This window comes from Benincasa hispida, chromosome 10 (genome assembly GCF_027475165.1).
Source record: "Benincasa hispida cultivar pf3 chromosome 10, pf3_genome.v1.1, whole genome shotgun sequence".
NCBI classification, from domain to species: Eukaryota; Viridiplantae; Streptophyta; class Magnoliopsida; order Cucurbitales; family Cucurbitaceae; genus Benincasa; species Benincasa hispida.
Genome location: NC_143487.1, coordinates 42391042 through 42404406, shown reverse-complemented (window position 1 = coordinate 42404406; position 13365 = coordinate 42391042). Strand labels below are relative to the sequence as shown.

Sequence of the window (13365 nt, the reverse complement as noted above, 5' to 3'; positions counted from 1 at the left end):
AAACGTTAATGTAACATTTTTGTTTGTACTATAATTTTAGCGACTAAAACTTAATGTCATGGGTCCATGATAGATGAATTGATGATACACATTTAAAATGAAAGAAACATAAGAAAGAAAATAAAAATAAAAATAAAATAAAAAAATAGAATCAGTCAGTTTCTTTTGTTTTGCCACATGTATTACTACGAACCTAAACAACCGCCAAGCCACACCACAACTCTCAAAGGCCATTCTTCCTTCTTCCTCTCCCCTCTCTAAGAATTTCGATTGGCAAACCTCTCAGGTGGATCAGACAGAATCATCATGGCAGTAGGTTTCAATTTTTGTTTATTTTTCTGTTAATTATCTTCGCAATCTGTTTGTTATTATCCTCAATTTTCATTCTGATTTGAGGTCTGATTTCTACTTGTTATCAATATCAATTACTTAGGATTCAAGAAGCAATCAGTATATTTCACTTTTTTTTCCCGTAATTTCTCATGAACTAATGCGTGAATTCGTATTGAGGAGATGGAGGTTGCTTATGTCCGGTGTCATAGTGGCACAAGAATGGAAACTAAAGTTTTGAACGATAAACAAGGAAGTCATGAAGCGCCGAAACCGAAACTGTCTAAATTCGGTTTTGATTTTACAAAAACTGTTTTGATTTTGGTTATTATTTTTTGTTTAATCGTTACGGTTTCTTTGTTTGTTTATTTCAGATGAGAACGGTGAGAGTTACTAATGTCTCCTTAAGCGTAACAGAGAAAGATTTGAGAGACTTTTTTTCTTTTTCCGGTGAAATTGAATTTGTCGAAATGCGAAAGTAAGTATGATTCATTCAATAATGTCTCTAAATTTTATTTTGGCTGTTTTTTAAGGTCGATGAGGATTTTTTTTTTTTCTGCTTCATTTTGGGCATTTTCATTTACTATATGTTGTGTTCTTGTATAGGGATACTGAGCGATCTCAACTTGCATTTGTTACCTTTAAGGATCCGAAAGGGGCAGAGACATCGATTCTACTCTCGGTTGATACATTCTTCTTTCTGTTACTTTCTTTATTTTGATTGGCCTTCATAGTCTGCAGATCTTCTGAACGATTTTATTCGATTATGTGCTTATATATTTAAACTTTCCTTAGAAATTGTTTCTTGGAAAGTAGAAATTTTCTTCTGTTATGAAAAATGGCTCTAAGGGATGCTACGTTTTGAATTTTATTCTTCAGAAAAGAGGAGATTTAACAAGTTTTTCGCATTTATTTCTTCAAGATTAAGATTAAGATGGGAGAAACTATTCAATCTGGTAGCCATGATTTGTTTAGTCACTTTTATATATAACTGTAGATTCATAGTTATTATTACTTTTAATTCCTTTCATACATCTAATAATGGAAAAATTCTTTATTTCTATGTCTCAAACTAAGTAATTTATTGGCTACCGCAACTGTCTGACAAAAACAAGTGAAAGAGACATCTTCCGTTCATATCGATTTTGGTTTTTCTACACCATATTTACATCTACCTCTTCTTGTGTCACAACGTTAACTTTTCTTAGAAGAAATTTGTGGTAGAGGCTTTTGCTTGTTTCATCTATTATCTTACCTAATTAAACTGTCTTGCATCTCCTAGGGAGCTACAATTGTTGATCAGCCAGTAAGCATTGCTTCTGCTCCAGATTACAACCTTCCTGCAGTTAATGCCAGTGCCCCTGTAGCCATGCCAGTTTCTACTCCAGTATTTTCAATCTTACCCTCAACGATATATTTTCAATCTTTGTTAATACAATTTCTTCTAACATGAATGAATAAACAATTTTCATCAGGCTACAGACAACACAAACTCCGGTACTTCTACTGCTGGATCTGCAATGCAAAAGGCAGAGGATGTTGTCAGCAGCATGCTGGCCAAAGGCTTCACTTTGGGCAAAGATGCCCTTAATAAGGCGAAGTCTTTTGATGAGAGACACCAATTGACTTCGACAGCCTCATCCAAAGTCGCTTCTCTCGACCAAAAGATTGGTCTTAGCGAGAAAATTAGTGTTGGCACAACGGTGGTGAATGAGAAAGTGAGGGAAATGGATGAGAAGTTTCAAGTGTCTGAGAAGACCAAGGCAGCTGTGAGCAATGCAGGATCAGCCATAATGACTAACCGCTATGTCTTAACCGGGGCTTCCTGGGTTAGCCAGACATTTCAAAGAGTCGCGAAAGCTGCTGTAGATGTTAGCCAGAAAACGAAGGAGAAGGTTTTAGTTGAGGATCAAGGGAAACATGTGGGAAATTCTTCTTAAAGTCATTCCAAGAATTGCTGCGCTCTAAATGTGTAGCCTTGACCATCCCAATATATAAATCATATATATTTGGCCAAAACAATGTGAGGACCAATTCTCTTAGCTTTCTATTTTCATCTCAGTTGTTTGATATATTTTTAATGCTTTATTTTAGTTTTAGTATTAAGGGAGTATACATATAAGCTACATCACATGCTTATGTTGTAATTCAATTGTAAGAAAAGCATATATTTATATATATATGCTATTATGTGATACCGGCTTTCCTTGTTTAGATACTTGTTTCTAATTTTGCATTTTGGTGTGTTGATATGTTCTTCTGTCAACCATTTCTATTTGTGAAGTTCAATCAATTTCTGTAGATCTTTGAAATTGAACTATCAAATCAATTTTTGAACTATCAAATCGATTTTTTATCAAATGTTAGTGGAAATGTACTTTTAAAGTTTAAAGATGTGTTTTAAACATTTGAAAGTTTTGAAAGTTAAAAAGGGTAATTTTTAACAGAATATTAATCGTAAGGATTTTTTTAAACTCTTTTTGATAGTTGAAGAGTACTTTTGAAAGTTTAGGGTTATTTTTTACCTAACATGTAAAGTTCAACTATATTTTATATAATTAAAATTTTATATTTTTAAGTATAATGATTGAATTCTTAGTCAAATTCTAGAAATGAAAAAAAAAAATTTGGAAGTCTTTTTAGTTTTTAAAATTTAGCTTGAATTTTTAAATCGATGGTGAAAATAGATAACAAAGGAAGAAATTTGGAGGTGGAAGTAGTATTTATTAGAGATGTCCACGGGACAGGGACGGGGAAGGCTTTCCAGTTTCCATCTCTATCCCCTATTTCATTCCCTATCCTAGGGGATCGGGGCAGAGAATTTGTAGAGATTGGATTCTCCACGGGAAAAATTTTTCGTTTGTTTTTTTTAATATATTTATTTTTAGCAAGTTTGTTTATTCTCAACTAAATGAAATTATATATATTGAATAAGTTATTTCTAATAAATTTTTCATTCAAAGAAAATAGTATAAAAATTCAATATAAAAATAATACTATTATATGTGTAAAAATATAATATAATCCTATAATTTTAGAAGTTAAAATTTAAATATTACAATAACATAGTCAAATTTTTCATTTAAATACTATACTATTTATGGCTTAAGGTAAAAAGTCTTAAATGTTAAAATAATTTAGAAATATATCAAAGTACGAAAATGTTGAAATGAAAATTAAAAAATAACTAACTTTTTAATTTTTTAATCCTATAATTTTAAAAGTTAAAATTTAAATATTACAATAACATAATCAAAATTTCCATTTAAATACTATACTATTTATGGCTTAAGGTAGAAAGTCTTAAATGTTAAAATAATTTAGAAATATATCAAAGTACGAAAATGTTGAAATGAAAATTAAAAAATAACTAACTTTTTAATTTTTTATACCACAATTTTTGTAAAATGTATATAGATATAATAATAATAATAATAATAATAATAATAATAATAATAACTATTATAATTATTATAATAATAATTATTATGAGAAACTCATATTCGGTTTATAATAATAATAATAATAATTATAATTATACAATATATTCATCAAGGCGGGGAATCGAGGTGGGTCGGGGGTCGGGGGACGGGGACGGGGATAGTTAATAGGGAAAAAATTATCCTCGCTTCCTCCCCCATTCCTCGTCTAATCGAGGATTCCCCTTCTCGTTCGGGAAATCCCTGGTAAATGGACATCCCATATTTATAGGTCTAATTTTTATTCGAATACAAAAAAAAAAAAAAAAAAAATTATCAAACGGGGTATTACTGACTTATAAGAAGAACTATTAAATATTTGTTGAGAATTAAAATAATATAAATATATATGGAAAATCAAAATTAATTCATTATTATTTTCTAAAAGCGTCTATGCTGAGATTCGATCCTTGGCCAACTTCTAAGCAATGTGCCCCAATCAAAACTTAAAAAGGCACCTTGGATGGGGCTCAAGTCCCTTGTCTACTGCCAAGCAAGGTGCCAATAATGAAAAAGGACGAAATATATTTAAATAAAACTACACATTTTTTTTTTATAACTAATGAAAAACAATCTATATAAATGTAGAACCTCACTATTTGAGGGGTGGCACGTGCCTTGTTGCCCTTGATGGATATGCTCGTTATTTCTTAAATCCTTTTTAATTCCAAACTCTCATTTGCTGTTACAGAAAGATTTGAAATCAAGAAAGAACAGTGCAACTGACAGTTGAACGTTTGTCGACTTCTTTCTATTAAATATTGAACCTGCCAATATATAAATGAAATCAAACGAGAGATCAATGTAAAAGTGATTAGATATCAAGAGAGCAAGACATTTTCGTTATGTAATACTTTGAAGAGTAATAAAAGAGAACCTCTCAATTTGCACAATGGACGTAGGCCTTTGGCCGAACCACTTAAACTCTTGCGTCTTTTCTTCTTCCTCTACAATCATTTAGATTTTTCTAAAGTATCGTTTACACGATCGTGTAGTTCCTATCGCATCGTGTACACGATCGTTTAGCTCCGCGCTCAATCGTCTATACGATCGTTTAACTCCTCAGCTATCGTCTATATGATCATCTAGCTTCAATCAACTGTCGTCTACACGATTGTTTAACGCTTCCTCCTATCGTTTGCTTAATTGGCCTATCGTTTAGTTGTTGGTGCATCGTCTACACGATCATATAGACTTTTGGTAAACGACAGAAGGTTTTTCAAGCATCTACATTTTATCTCCCCTATCTCTTGAATTGTTATCAACTGTTATAACTGAGTGTATTGTGATTATTAACGTCAAGATCTAGTCATTTGGGACAACAAGCGGTATCAGAGCTCAGTAAATAGTTCAAGATAGCTCCAAGATTTCAATTCTTGATTCAGAGTAATCAATCTTGAAGACTAAGAATGGCAACTACCAGATATGAGATTGAGAAATTCGATGGCAAAACAAACTTTGAACTGTGGAAAGCAAAGATTAAAACAGTCTTGGGGTAGCGGAAGGCACTCTTGGCCATTACAGATCCTGCGAAGTACTCTGAATGACTTCCTCAGGCAGACAAATAGACTATTGAATCAACTGCATATGGAACCAACGTTCTCAATATCATAGATAGTGTTTTGAGGCAAATTGTGGATCAACCTACTGCCTATGCCCTGTGGAATAAGTTGATTGAGATATATCTCAACAAAGATCTACCCAACAAAGCTTTCTTGAGGGAAAGAATCTTCATTTATAAGATGGATCCAGCAAAGTCCCTTACAGACAATCTTAATGAGTTCAAGAGGCTGTCTTCTGAGTTCAGATCAATTGGAGATAATATTGGAGAAGAGAATGAAGCATTCATATTATTGAATTCACTACCAGAGACTTTCAAAGATGTGGAGACTGCATTAAAGTACAGTAGAGAAAGAATTACCACAGACGCTATTATATCAGCTGTAAGAGTCAGAGAGCTTGAATTGCAAATGACCAAGAAGGATCAACCAGGAGGTGGAGGCTTGTTCTCTAAAGGGAAGAACAAAAACAATGGGAAGGGCAAACAGAACAATGGTGACAAGTCTAAAATAAAGTGTCATTTTTTTCATAAGCTGGGGCACATGAAAAAGGACTATTATGCTTTGAAGAGAAAATTGAACCAGTAGAACAAGGGGGGTAAATAGACCAAGGCTGCTGTAGGTGAGAATTCCCTAGTCTATTAAAATGCTTTAGCTGCTACTGAAGAAGGTGGAGACTAGAATACTATGGAGACTGAAGATTGGGTGTTAGATTCTGGTTGCTCAGTCCACATGACACCATCGAAGGGATGATTTTGCACTTATAAGAAGTGGAATGGTGAGCTGATCTATATGGGAAACAATAATACATGCAGAGCTGTGGGAATAGGGTCTGTGTCTTTGAAGATGCAGGATGGTTTAGTCAAATTGATAATGAACGTGAGACATGTTCTAACTTTGAAGAGGAATCTCCTTTCATTAGAGATGTTTGATGCCATAGGATGTGAATATAGGGGTGTGGGAGACACCTTTGAAATTATTAAGGATTCCAAAGTGGTCTTGGTGAGGTAAATGGTCTATACGTCATCAAGGATGTGCAAATGGCACAATCGACTTTGTTAGAAACGGATGAGGAACCTACTGAAGATGAGTTATGGCATAAAAGATTCTCTCATATCAGTGTGAGGGGGCTACAAATGCTATCTAAATAGGGTATACTACCAAGGGTTGTTGGAGGTAACCTTAAATTTTGTGAACATTATATATTGGGCAAAGCAACTAGACAGCAATTCCCCAAAGGACAAAACACTTTAAAGGAAATCTTTGAATATGTGCACTCTAACTTGTGGGGGTCAGCTCACTCTCCATCTCTTAGTGGAGCAAGGTACTTTCTTTCATTTGTAGATGACTATTCAAGAAAGAGTTGGATTTATTTCTTAAAATTCAAATATGAAATATTTATTAGATTCAAAGAATGGAAGACCTCGATTGAGAAGCATACCTCTAAACAAATCAAACATTTGAGAACTGATAACAGTTTAGAGTTTTGTGGAGAGGAGTTTAATTTGTATTGCAGGGAGCATGGCATAGTAAGGCATATAACTTTGAGGTAGACACCACAAAAAAATGGAGTAGCTGAAAGATTAAATAGAACGGTGCTAGAAAAAGTAAGATGTTAGTTGTCCAATGCCTTGTTAACTGAAAAATATTGGGCTGAAGATGTCTCCTACACCATATACACACTTAATAGATGCCCTCATCAATCTATAAGCTGAAGACTCCTGAAGAGAGGTGGATAGGGCAGCCACCTAAGCTGGAACACCTAAAAGTGTTTGGTTGTATTGACTACGTGCACTAAAGCCAAGGGAAATTGAAACCAAGGGCTATGAAGTGCATGTTCTTAGGCTTTACATCGGGAGTAAAAGGATTTAGGCTATGGCATCAAGTTGAAAAGAGGTGTGTGAACAGCAGAGATGTGATCTTTAGAGAAATGAAATGTTCATGATGTTAGAACGACCATCTTCAATAATAACTAAGACTAGTAGCACTAGATTTGAGGTGAAGCCTCAAAATGATAATGAAGCTTCTACTTCCTCACAAAACCATGAGTTAGAAGGTGATGAGGCAGCTGAATCCAGTGATCATGTGTCAAGTGATCAAGTTGAGACACATGGGGACTTGCACAACTACTCATTGGCAAGAGACAAACTGAGAAGAACTATAGTACCACCAGCAAGGTACCAAGAGTCTGACTTTGTAAGTGCAACATTGAGTGCTGCCATTTTTTAGAGTAATAATGAACCTTCTAGCTTTGAAGAAGCAATAAATAGCACGGATGCTAGGCAATTGATTGAGGTTATGAATGATGAGATAAAGTCCCTCAATCAAAATGACACTTTGAGATTAGTACCTTTGCCTAAAGGGTACAAACCTATCTCAAGCAAATGGATTTACAAATTTAAAGAAGAGATTCCAGGTAAGAAGAGATTCCAGGTGTACAAAAGTCTAGGTTCAAGGCTAGGCTTGTTGCTAAAGGGTTCACTCAAAAGGGAGGCATTGACTATCATGAGGCATTCTCTTCAGTTGTGAAGCATACTTGTTGTGCAAAAAAATTTGGAGCTTGACCAGCTGGATGTAAAAACAGTCTTCTTATATGGCCTGTTGAATGAGGCAATATACATGAGACAACCTCAAGGCTATGTTAAAAGTGGAGAAGAAGACCTTGTGTGTTTTTTGAACAAGTCCAGCTATGGCCTCAAGCAGTCACCTAGATGCTGGTCTAAGAGGTTTGATGTGGTGATCTCCAAGATGGGGTTCAAAAGGAGCTCATTTGATTGGTGTGTATACACAAATACTAGTAGTTTCAAGGAACCGGTCTATCTACTTCTCTATGTAGATGACATGCTGCTAGCCGGGAGATCCAAAGAGGAATTAAAGCAAGTGAAAATGCTTCTTAAGAGAGAATTTGACATGAAAGACCTAGGGGAGTCAAGGAGGATCCTAGACATTGAAATAGAAAGAGAAAGAAAACAGGGCAGATTGCTTGTTAGCCAATCTAAATATTGCTCAAAGATTTTACAGAGGTTCAAGATGGAGAAAGCAAAGCCAATAGGTACTCATCTTGCCCCTCACTTCAAGCTTTCAGCTGCTAATAGTCCAAAAAGCACCGATGAAGAGCATTTGAACAATATGAAGGATGTCCCTTATTCCCATGTAGTGGGATCTCTTATGTATCTTATGACTTCTACACAACCAGACTTGTCCTATGCAACAAGTATGGTTAGTAGGTACATGGCAAATCCTGGTAGAAGACATTGGGAGGCAGTTAAGTGGATACTAAGGTATCTATATTCATCCAAGGAGGAGAAAGTCTTAGACCAGCATGAGAGATGAGGTTTATGGTTATGTAGATGAAGACTATGCAGGAGACTTGGACAGAAGACGTTCCCTATTAGGTTATGTTTTCCTATGGGGGAACAATTTGATCAGTTGGAAAGCTACATTGTAGCCTGTTGTGGCCCTTTCCACAATAGAGGCTGAGTTCATCGCTTTTTCTGAAGCTGTGAAGGAAGGTTTGTGGCTGAAAGGTTTACTAAACGATTTTGGCATAACATAAACTAAAGTTAGAGTCTATTGTGATAAACAGAGCACAATATACCTATGTAAGCTTGACCGAATTGCTTGCACATATATAAATAAAATCAAATGAAAGATCAATGTAAGAGTGATTAGAAATCAAGAGAGCAAGGCATTTTCGTTTTGTAATACTTTGAAGAGTAATAAAAGAAAACCTCCCAATTTGTACAGTGGACTAGGCCTTAGGCCGAACCACTTAAACTCTTGTGAACGTAGGCCTTAGGCCGTACCAATTTGCACAAAGGAAGTCGTATGCATGAGGAAGACAACACAAGTAGGTGTGTAGCATGAAAGTAGGTTAATGTCAAGGGAATTGGTGGTGGTAAAACATGGTGCAAACACCCCAAAGTAGGAGGTGTCTTGGGTTGAGACTTGGTAAAGATGATAAGGATCGTTTCCTTTGGCCTATAAATACCACCACATTTTGTCTCTTCAAATCACAAGCCAAAACCTCTTCAAAGAATGTAAGAAAGAGTGTTAGAAGGAAGATTTGAAGAATACCATGCGTTGGGAGTAAGAACATGCATTGATTATGAAGTCCCAAGAGAAGGAGATGCTGTCAGACAGTGAAGTCTGGAAGTAGCATCATTTTGGGACGAGGCTTTCTCCCATAATACTTGTGGGTTTTGAATGATTTCAAAGCCACCTAAAATCTTTGAGAGTCTAGTTTTCAGGGAAGGGATACCAGAGAAGAATCTCCAAGGAATCGGGATGGAGAGTGAAGAAATGATAGAAGGGTCGAGCTGTTGGGTAAGTTTGAGCCAGTCTTGATGTTTTGGTGATTCTGGCCAAATCACGAGGAATTATGAGCTAAGATCTTAAGGTAAGCTTTTGGAGATATTAGAAGGAAGTATTTCGAAATAAGGCTTAGAACTATGAGTAATCTGAGCATTAAGTTGAATCTGGATCTTAGGGTTCAAAAGGGAGCCCGAGGTTATCAAGGAACTTCTAGAAAGGAAGATTTCTACCTTACCAAGGTGAGTGGTATTTTCCATTAAGTCTTAAAGCATATCTTTTAGAGTAAAGCGTATATGCTTATGTTATGAATGAGTAAATTAGCATGAGAATGAGATTATGTGATCGGGATGGTCAGGGGGTCAATAGACCTAGTTCCTGAACCCGGAGTGGAACCTCACAGGATGGTCAGGGGACCGAGAGGTCTAGTTCCTGAGCCTGTAAGAGGAACTTCGTATGGGATGGTCAGAGGGCCGACAGGCCTAGCTTCTGAGCCCATGAGCGGGGAACTATATGCACATAGGGAACAAAGGGAACGCAAAAGAGTAAACGTTTGTAATTAGTAACAGTTAACTATGTATCGTGCGTGTAGATAGAAGTTGAGGCTAGACTCATTCATAGTTGAGGTTTGAGCACTAACCTCGTATAAATGATATTCTTGTTATTTATGAGTTTAAATAGACTCTAGAAGTTGCTTACCACTCACTAAGCTTTGTTAAGCTCATTCTTTTCTTTCATGTTTTTCTTTCCAGGTAGCGAAAGGTGAGGAGTTCCAGGGTGCTGCTAAGATCAATGCCTGCCCGAAGCCACAGTTACACTTCCGAGGTTTTAGAGTTATTGATGTAAACTTTGTGGCTAAGTCTTGAAGTTGTATAAATATTACACTGTTGTAATAAAATGGGCCTACTCAATCAGTTGTTGTTATTTCCTTGACTTAAAGTTTACTGAGTGTAGTAAGGTAGAGATGGACAGTAGGCATAACAAAAAGGGTGGTATTTACGGTCCCTCACACCTCTCATCAGGCTCCAGAGGGGGGCTCGGGGCGGGGTGTGACACCAGCATTGGAAGAATGTTGCAACGCTGTAGACTCGAGACAAATTGGAAACAGAGCAGTACTGCAACGCTACGACTTTGATGCGCGGTTGGCATAATGCCAGTGTTGCAATGCTGGTTTGCAGTGTTACAACACTGCGAGCATATTATAAATAACAATGTTGTGCCGCAAGGTTTGGAAGGGAGAAAAAAAAAGTGAGTCAACTTTGATAGATTTTATCTAAATTCTAGTCCGTACAAGAGCTGTAACAAAGCAATTCTGATCGTTTTTGGTTGAAGAATCAAGATTTTGATTGAGAGTTGATCTGAGAGCATTTCTAGATTGATCGTTACAGGAAGATTGATCATGATCGTGCAGTTTTGTTGAAGAATAATCCAGTATTCGTGGCGAGAGTCAAGAAAATCATGATTGGGATTTGAACCTACTGAAGGTAGATCGTTCTTATTTGTTAATATATTTTTCGCCGTAATGATTGTTTGTGTGTTGAATACTGTTATCGAAATCATGCGTGGCTAAACCTTTTTCTAGGATGTTTGTGGATTTTAGGGATGTTACTTTGAATATTTAATTTACAATTAATTGATTTTGCATAGATTTCTAAATTGTTTGTGCTTAATACTTTTGATTAACTGACCATTAATTGAAAGAACTTAAGTTAATTAGATGTCTCGAGAGAGAATTTAATTCGCTAGACCCAATAATTTAGATTGTTTTTCGAAATTGCACAATAGTGAATTTAGAATAATAAGGGGTGCGATTAAAGGGTCTTAATGTTATAACTATTCAAGCGATAGAAGAGATTCAGCTTGATGCGTAGTTATTAGGATGGTTTGAGCTCGAGAGAGGATTTTTTTTTATTTTAGAACTTCTAGCCTCAATTTATCAATTTCAATCAATTACATGTCATATTCATTGTATTCCCTAAATGAAACAACACCCTGGAATTTTTTTGCTCTCAATTGTTCTTATGTGTGACTAAATTTTTGTCATCCGTAGTTATAGATAAAAATCATCTTTTGGTTTCCTGGATAAAATTGATGAAGAATTGTGATAGCTAAGTTAGGAAAATTTTGCTCATGTCGGTCCTTGAGGACGATACACTATTTGGGATTTATTACTTTGATTGCGTGCGCTTGTGCATACCGTCAGCATGTCTTGCGCAATCGAGCATCAGTGCAGTGTCAAGACCCTAGCCCAACACTTCTTGGCCTTTTTTACGATTTAGCTTTGTAACGCTAGCCTTGGTGTCTCGATACTACACCTACAGATATAAATTCAGTTGTTTCATTTTCAGCAGAGAGGAACGAGGAGAAATTTTTTTTGGTTGAGAGAGAGGTTAGATCAAAATTAAATAGAAAATTACCCAAATTCGTGTTTGTATTGAGAGATTTCTTTCAAATTCTACAATTCCCTAGTGAATTGCTTCATGGAATTCATCATACTTTCAAGGATTCCTTCAAAACTTCTCATCTTTATGGCTATGTAATTTTATTTCTTGGAAATTCTTAATTTTAGGTTCAATTCTTGAGTCCTTTTTGTATATTTTCTTGAACTGTCTTCATTCTTGAATGTTCTTGGTGTTGGAATATAAAGACAATATGCACAACGGAAGCAAATATCGACAACGTTCTAATTACATTAAAACTAAGAATAAGCATGCAAAAAGGGTTAGAAAATACAACCTTTGTAGAATCCACTGTAATCTTCCTCTCTGTGCTCAAACGACACCACCAATGGAAAATCCTCGCTATTCTCCAGTTGAAGAACACTGTTGTGGGACCGTTTTGTTAGTGAAAGTTAGGAAATTTCACTAACTAAATTGGAAAGTCAAAGAGAATTTTGTGAAAGAAGTAATTACAATACTCAAGGAAGCATTAAGTTTTAATTTTTGAAAATCAAAAACTATTTAAAGAAAAAAATACATGCAAAATCTCATCTTGCATGTCTTCCACCTCAAACTCCACTACCATGAAATTTCTAGGTGTCAAACTTTGGAAGAGTCACTTCAAAAATTACTTAGTTAGTGGGAAAATCTAACAAGTGGATTTTTCCACTAACTAATTTTTTATTATTTAAAAATTATAATGAAACAATTTTTGACAAAAATATGAAGTACTATTTTCATATTTTAGAAGTTATTAATTAAAACAATATTAAATAAATAAATAAATAAATTTAATATCACAAATTAAAATGTCTTTGACACCTAGCTTTTGATTAATCACATTAATCAATTTTCAAATACTTTCATGCTAATGTTTTATTTAAAAATACTCTGCAAAAATAATTAATTAATTGTAAATTATATCGTGTATAAAATATAATTTTTTCCAAAGACCGAATTTGAACATTTCAAATTCTCACTTCATCTAGTTCTTCAATTTTGTCCGTAGTGAGCTAGCAAGGAGACCCAATGGACCTACAAATCATAGGCTCTAACGATCCAAGACTAGCCGTTCAAACTCTTTAACCTAGCTAATCAACATTCGTTAACTAACAGAACTGTCCACTATAGTCTGTAGTTGCAGTGCCCTCACTATAGATATATTATATGTCCATTTGATATAACCGTCATCAATAAGTCAATCCTTCATAGGTTGTTCATAACCTCAGCTAGGTTAAATACCGAAAT

The 13365-nt window shown here is 35.2% G+C and overlaps 1 protein-coding gene across 2 annotated transcripts; it reads left to right on the top strand.

The window, feature by feature from the left end:
• Nucleotides 1–153: 153 nt before the first annotated feature.
• On the top strand, nt 154–2566 carry LOC120087789 (binding partner of ACD11 1-like). Of its 2 annotated transcripts, none has more exons than XM_039044689.2 (5): nt 154–312; nt 705–808; nt 937–1012; nt 1613–1717; nt 1806–2566. In XM_039044689.2, the coding sequence occupies exons 1-5, from the start codon at nt 307–309 to the stop codon at nt 2268–2270; spliced, it is 756 nt and encodes a 251-aa protein (XP_038900617.1). In that variant the 5' UTR covers nt 154–306; the 3' UTR covers nt 2271–2566. The 2 variants fall into 2 exon arrangements, with proteins under 2 accessions (XP_038900617.1, XP_038900618.1); XM_039044690.2 differs by having other exon boundaries at nt 190–316.
• The last annotated feature ends 10799 nt before the right edge of the window (nt 2567–13365 follow it).

Coding starts and splice junctions, on each gene's coding strand:
- LOC120087789 (XM_039044689.2), top strand. Junction 809..936: donor GAATTTGTCGAAATGCGAAA/GTAAGTATGATT, acceptor GTTCTTGTATAG/GGATACTGAGCGATCTCAAC. Junction 1,013..1,612: donor AGACATCGATTCTACTCTCG/GTTGATACATTC, acceptor TGCATCTCCTAG/GGAGCTACAATTGTTGATCA.